Source organism: Aulonocara sp. 'chitande type north' Nkhata Bay, linkage group LG15 (genome assembly GCF_057382095.1).
Source record: "Aulonocara sp. 'chitande type north' Nkhata Bay isolate Kocher_YH1m ecotype deep benthic linkage group LG15, A_spYH_male_GT1.1, whole genome shotgun sequence".
In the NCBI taxonomy this organism is placed as follows: Eukaryota; Metazoa; Chordata; class Actinopteri; order Cichliformes; family Cichlidae; genus Aulonocara; species Aulonocara sp. 'chitande type north' Nkhata Bay.
Window position 1 is genome coordinate 387,893 of NC_141358.1, and position 6,538 is coordinate 394,430.

The window sequence follows — 6,538 nt, forward strand, 5'->3', positions numbered from 1 at the left end:
GCAGAGAGGACAGAGAATACTCACTCGACCCCCAACTTTAAGTGTTTAAGTGTTTAAGTGTTTAAGGTTTAAGTTTACACTTTCTCTTCAACGTGGATTTTGATGACTTACGTAACTAATGCATACTTCTGTGTCGCTCTGTTGTCACTGTGGTATTCCAACAAGCATTACCTAATAGTCCAAACTGCTTAAAATGACAACATCTATTCTATGTTGATGAGTGGATCACATGCACACACATCAAGCAGCTGGTTTATTGTTTGTATCAGATGGTCACAAAAATTATCCCAGAGAAAGCCTGTGGTAAAAATAAGCTTGAACTCAGGCAGCATCCGAGATGAAGACAATAAAGCGGTCCACAGTCTAAGCCATAAGTGACACAGTGAGAGTCTGTGAAATGCCAAAGTGCTCATTAAGTATTATCAGCTTAATCTTCACTTGTCAATACAGCTTCTAATTAAACAGCAGGTCACATGGGATCTTCAGCAGGCAACAGAATGCTGTATAGACAAATAAGAAGGTCGCTGCGATGCTGCAGTGCCACCGTGTGGTTGATTTTGTCAAGTGAATTTCAAAAAGGAGTCTTTTTACTAGGAAAATCAATTTTTGGACATGTGTTCAGCAAAAAAAAAAAAAAAGACCCCAAACCATTTCTGATAATAAGTGCGGTGCAAGACCGAGCAGCTGAAAGCCTGTGTAACAACGGGGATTACAGGATTTAGCTTTATCTGAAACTACGGCCCTGAGTCTTATCAGATTATTCTGTGGATCTGCTTAAATGGCGTCTTTAGGAAACTGTGTCACAGATGAAGAGTCGGTCCAGCCTTATGTGTCCCTGTTTGCCTCATTAGTGGCAACTGGGCTCATGAGCATGTCGGAATAAGAAGCTTGTGCTGCAGTGACTCAGAGGTTCATCTGACTGAGGATGAGGCAGCAGTACAGCAGGATCCACCAGACCAAGAGCATTTCCAGCTCTGACAGGGTCACTCCACAAGAGGCTGCTGAAGGCTGAAGAAGGGATCCTTCGTCACTGCTGGAGACAAACGAAGGAGTGTGAGGTGAAGGTTCTGCACACACTGAAGCAAGCACATCGAAATCGGGAGTAGCAAAAACTACATTCAAATGCACTCTTTACCTTGTTTTCTACGGCTAGATTACAATAAATAGCATCCTGGGACTGGCTCATCAGACTTTAAGTTAACTTTAAGCAGCCCTGTGACTTAATAGAAATCCTAAAACACGCTCGAAAGTGAAGCATGTTTCATATTTCATATATAAAAACACTAATAACTCAAACTTCTCAGTGTGACGATACTGTTTAGCCAGGTAAGTGCTTTAGACATGAAGAGGGAGCCCCCCCCCCCTTCATCAGTAGGTGGCACTATTGAACTGAAAAACAGCCTCTATAGAAATACTCCTCTGGGCCATGATCACACTGTGACTGAGCGCTTTCCAAACCAGGCTGCTGTTTGCACAAAGACCCTTTGACAGTAATGCGACAGTATTTACTCGCTTTATGCTGCAATACAAGAGACACAGCAAGTGAACAGCAGCTGTAAAAGGAAACGATGCTCATCATCTGTGTGGAAGTCGCGTTGTTCCAGACATTTAACGAACTTGTCTCTGTTACCAGTGTTATTACTGAGTCACAGTAAACTGGAAGTCTTGGCAAATGTGGTGAATTATGTTTCTGCTGATAAATGGTTACCTGGGTGACCGAGGGGTTGACCTGCAGGCAGGAGGCCAGACACCTCCGAGTGGGCGTGTTCTGGGACTCTCCTCCCCATCGTGCTCTGTCGTTGTTGTCGTCATCTCCTCTCCAGCTGCTGATTTAACTTCATCAGTGTCTCTCACTTTTTCTTCTTTACACTTCCTGCCACTTTCTTCTTCTGTGTCACTTCTGACTTCACAGGCAGCCTCATCAGTTATTATTTTTCCATTTACTTCACCCTTAAAACTTTCTGAATTTGTGCTTTTCTGGCTCTTCCCATCTTCTTTCATCACAGCAGCATCTTGGCTTTCATTCCCTACATCCTGCCCTCCCACCTGTCCACGTTTTTTGGAAAGCTCTGCATCTCTTCCGTCCTCGGTGTCTTCCTGCCAACGGGCCACTTCAACAGTTGCTTCCGCTGCATTGTCCTCTGTTTTGTCGACCCCATTCTTGAACATTTTTGCATTTTCCATCTTTTTCCCCCTTTCTTCCTCACAATAATCACCATCATCATTGCTCTGTCCTCTATTAGCCCGCTGCTCTTCATGCTCCTCTGTGCTTCTACTTTCACCCTCTGGCTTAAAGTCAAGCGCTGCTCCACCGTGTGTCATTTTGCTGAGATTTCTTTCATTTTTGTCAAAATCAAACTTCCTGTGCACCGCTGACTGGGCTGATTCAAGCTCAAAATCAGCCTTTTGTAAAAAGGAGCCTTCCTGATATTTGGATTCTTCTTTCATTTCCTCTGCTGTTTCCTCTTTGACCTTTGGTACTTGTCTTTTCAGCTGATTATATGGTTGAAACACATCTTTATTCAGCTCTAGGATGTAGCTATATGCATCCTCCTCATCTGAATCCAGCGATGGTAAGCTGTAGATTCCTTCCTCGGAGCTTAAAGAATAGCAGCTTTGTGCTCGTCGCTTGTCGTAGCCTTGATCCAGTCCACTGTCCAACCACAGCTGGACCTCCTGGCTGACTATGCCAGCATCCAGAGGACTGGGTGGCTGTAAAGTGCTTCGTGCACTGCCTTTCCTTTTTTTGTAATGTGAGTCTGAAGCAGTCCCAGCAGGCTGGTCGGAGGTAGCTGTTCCATTTGTGTGAAAGGACGGAGAGCGGGGACTTCCTGAAGATCTCCGAGACCAACGCTTCCACAGAAGCTGCTCGCTGCTCTTCTCCAAGCCTTTCAGCAACACCTGGACTTCTGGAACATCAGCGTCAGTCTCTTCAAAGCTGACTGACTCAAGTGATCCAAAACTGGGAATCTCGGGAACGTCAATATCTGGTGTGGGAGCCTGTAATATAAGCATGTCAGTGATAGCAGAACCAAAGAAATACTGCTAGCATGTAATAATGTCACACTATGAAGGTATTAGTAAGTGCTTATTTTGTCATTTATATCTCGTTAATCCTTCTCAGTACGTCATTTATGAACAAATATGTTTATCCATCTGTTACTGTAACAACAGACGTTACACAGAAGTCTGTAATTGTTCTGAAAATCAATGTTTTTACGTAAAAATCCCCTCAAAAACTATTTTACTCATTTGTACAATGATGTCTGTAGCCCAGCTAGAAAAAAACAGCAGTGGAAAGTAGTTTTTTTTTCATGTATAATGTAAAGAATTTAGTCATTTCTTTTTTCTTTTATGTTTAAAGGAAGATGTGGACCAATAAGATTATCTGTTGTCATTTAACTTGGCCAATCAGCAATGAGCTCCCAGTGACCCTTGCTGTTGACCTTGATCACATGATTTCCTGTGTTGCCATTTCGTTCCTGTTCATATAATGCCATGTGCCAGAGAAACTAATGTTCCCGAAGTCGAATCGCTAGGAGTTAAAAGCAAGTCTGCTGCAGTTGTTTTTGGTTGTTCAGAGTTTCACCCTGTCAACGGTCAGGTTTTTTTGTTATCTGGTAAAAGGATGACTCGACAGACGGACCCAGTCTGAAGCAAGCCCCATCGAGGAGCAGTGATTCCACAGTTCCAGTTAACTGGATGGCGAGCCAACCCGAAATTGAAAAGGATTTGCCAAGGTTTTATTGAAGCCAAAGTTTCGTTCCCATTGAAGCTTCAGATACCTGCAGGACTACGAACTTTCTTCCTTCATCGGAGTGTGGTAGGACAAACATTAAACAAACTGAACGGGCCCCAATGATCCATCAGTTATCAGACATTATCCACTCATATAATTGACTCAGAGAAAGCTGTATGCGCGCACTTTTATTTAGTTTGTTATTTTGGGGGAAATATTTTGTATTTTATTTTATTGTTTTTTCATTACATTGTTGCAGCTGCTGTGTGTCAAATATAACAAATTTGTGAACAGTATATTGTGGTGTGGTCTCTTCTTATTGGTGTTTATACCTTGGGCTCCTGCCGATCCTAGATCTTCTGATACTGGCTAGTGGGAGTTTGGTCATTCTTAATAATAATTCACAAGTTGGGTTACATGTCACTTATTTTTTAAAAAAAAACTATTACTAAACTACATTTTCTAAACAAAGACACCTTTAGATTCAGACTTTCAGGAGCACAGTAGGACTTTGCTACGTTAGACTCCATAATAAAGACTTTAACTGATCAAGCACACACATCCATACATATGCAATAATACTAAGTGCAATAATCCTTTCTGTCATCGTTGTATTTTTACTCAGTTGTATATAGTATTTGTATTTGTATTCTATTTTTATCTTATTGTATATTTATTTTATTTTATTCTACTGTATATAGTATTTTATTTTATTCTATTCTGTACAGTTGTGTACTGTATTTATTCTTATTGTATTCTAATTTTTGCCTCATAACTTTTGCACTGTCCACTTCCTGCTGTGACAAAACAAATTTCCCACGTGTGGGACTAATAAAGGTTATCTTATCTTATCTTATGAAACAGCGACGCTCTGCTTCACCTGTTCTGAGTCTCTGAGCTAAGATGACAGGCGGCCGGTGGCAGTTTCAAGAATAACTGAGTGATATAAATGCATTTATTTATTTCTTTTTTTATATTTACCTCGCTGTAGTGAGACTGTAGTGAAGGTGAACTTGTGCTGCACTAACCTCATCTATGCCTGAGTGACACTTTGGGAACATGGAGACGTAGGTGATGATGGACTGCTCGTCTGGTGAAGTGCACGTCACATCTGCAGGGAACGATTAAAAAAATCATAAAACACTTAAAAACATAAGCGTGTGTGTGTGTGCGTGTGTGTGTGTGTGTGTGTGTGTGTGCGTGTGTGCGCGCGTGTGTGTGTAAAACAAAGCTAGGGGCTTGTAAGAACATATAAATGGGCTGATTGGTGCGTTTCTACTCTCCTGTAGCCACATTCACACAATCACACAAGCACTGCCTTCTATGCTTTTAAGTGCTCACTAACATTCACACTGTGATGGATGCATCAGAGAGCAGCCAGCGGTGAGTATGTTGCCCAAGGATGCTTGGCATGCAGACAGTGGCAGCCAGGGACTGAACCACATATACCCTTTACTGCTTGGAAACATGCTGTATATGTACCACGTGGGCCCTCAAAATAATAACTTGCATATCGTGTGGCCCTGTGGAGGTGAAGGTTCCTGGTTTAGGGGATGGTTGGTTGAGTCAGGTCTGGGTTTATTTGAAATTTATGTTAACTAAATATTGCAAGAGGTTTAAAATGTGATATTTGTGGCTTTCTCTAGAGACAATGTGAGTCCACATGACTCTCATTTTATACATTTTTCATGTTCCTGAGTCAGGACGTTTTTCTGAACTCTTCAAATAAATAAATAGGTCCGTGGTTGGTTCTGTAAGTAAACTGGTTCAATAACAGTCCTGACTCAGGGCCATGCTGTTGTATAAGCAGGGCCCTTCATTCATAAGCGTAACACTGTGTACGTCATCTTCTTGCTGCAAGAATGGGGGCGTGACAGTGGGAGCTGTGGGGGCTGTGGGAGCTGTGGGGGCTGTCCTGTGCTGTCTGACAGCTTCCTGTATCCTGTTGATTTTTGCGCACCAGCTTGTGCCTTTTCTCCGTCCACTATACGCTCACCTCAGAGAAACATTCAATCATTTCCATTTGTCTTGTCAGCCCCCTGGGCTTGAATTTCATATATGCATTTATAGAAGACTTGTTCTCATGTTTACAGTTTGCTGTAAACTGAAAGGAAATCTCTCATCACTCTGGGCACATAATCAACGTGGTGATTTTTTCACCTAATATGAGAAATCTTTTACCTTCAGGCTCCAGCAGTGGCGGTACATCCAAGCTGTGATGGGCTATCATGAAAGCCTGCCGGATGTTTTCCACTGGATCTCGATGAAAGCTTTCCCTCAGGTCAACCATGACTGGGTTTATGGACTTAACCAAAGCAAGAAATGCCAAGCCGCTCCTCCAGCTCTTCCCAAAGTCCTTCACGTCCACCCCGTACCTGCAAAAAGTTTAAAATGCCATTTAATTAAATGACAAGTGTGAGCCATCATTCCAGCTCAATCTAAAACTATTCTGATTTCTAACAAGAAAGCTAATTTTGGGCTGATGTAGGGTTAGGATACGTTTACCACCTATTAGAGCTCAGAGGATAAAGTAACCTGCTGACATTTTGTTTCATTGTTTGAGTGGGAATATGTTTGGGCTCAGTGTTAATTACATGACTTTGTAAGTGTTTTGATCTTTTTATGCTCACTTTGATGTGCATCTTTGGACCCATTGCAGGAGCACCTTGATTGCTTTCCCATGATACTTTGCTTCCCTGCCAGCCTTCCTGCCTTTACTTGGCAGAGTGCTGCAAGAGTATGTGCCAGGGTCACTTGGCTGGGGTGAGAGGTCATTAGAGGATGGATAACTGCTCATTG

The 6,538-nt window shown here is 42.3% G+C and overlaps 1 protein-coding gene across 1 annotated transcript; it reads right to left on the minus strand.

Annotated features, from left to right (window-relative positions):
* Positions 1-302: 302 nt before the first annotated feature.
* LOC147312187 (uncharacterized) lies at positions 303-6,536 on the minus strand. The gene is made up of 5 exons (XM_086264385.1): positions 6,370-6,536; positions 5,921-6,114; positions 4,768-4,850; positions 1,709-3,000; positions 303-1,033 (listed from the first exon to the last, which is right to left on the minus strand). Exons 1-5 carry the CDS (start codon positions 6,534-6,536, stop codon positions 904-906), a joined length of 1,866 nt encoding a protein of 621 aa, XP_086120511.1. The 3' UTR covers positions 303-903.
* Positions 6,537-6,538: the final 2 nt, after the last annotated feature.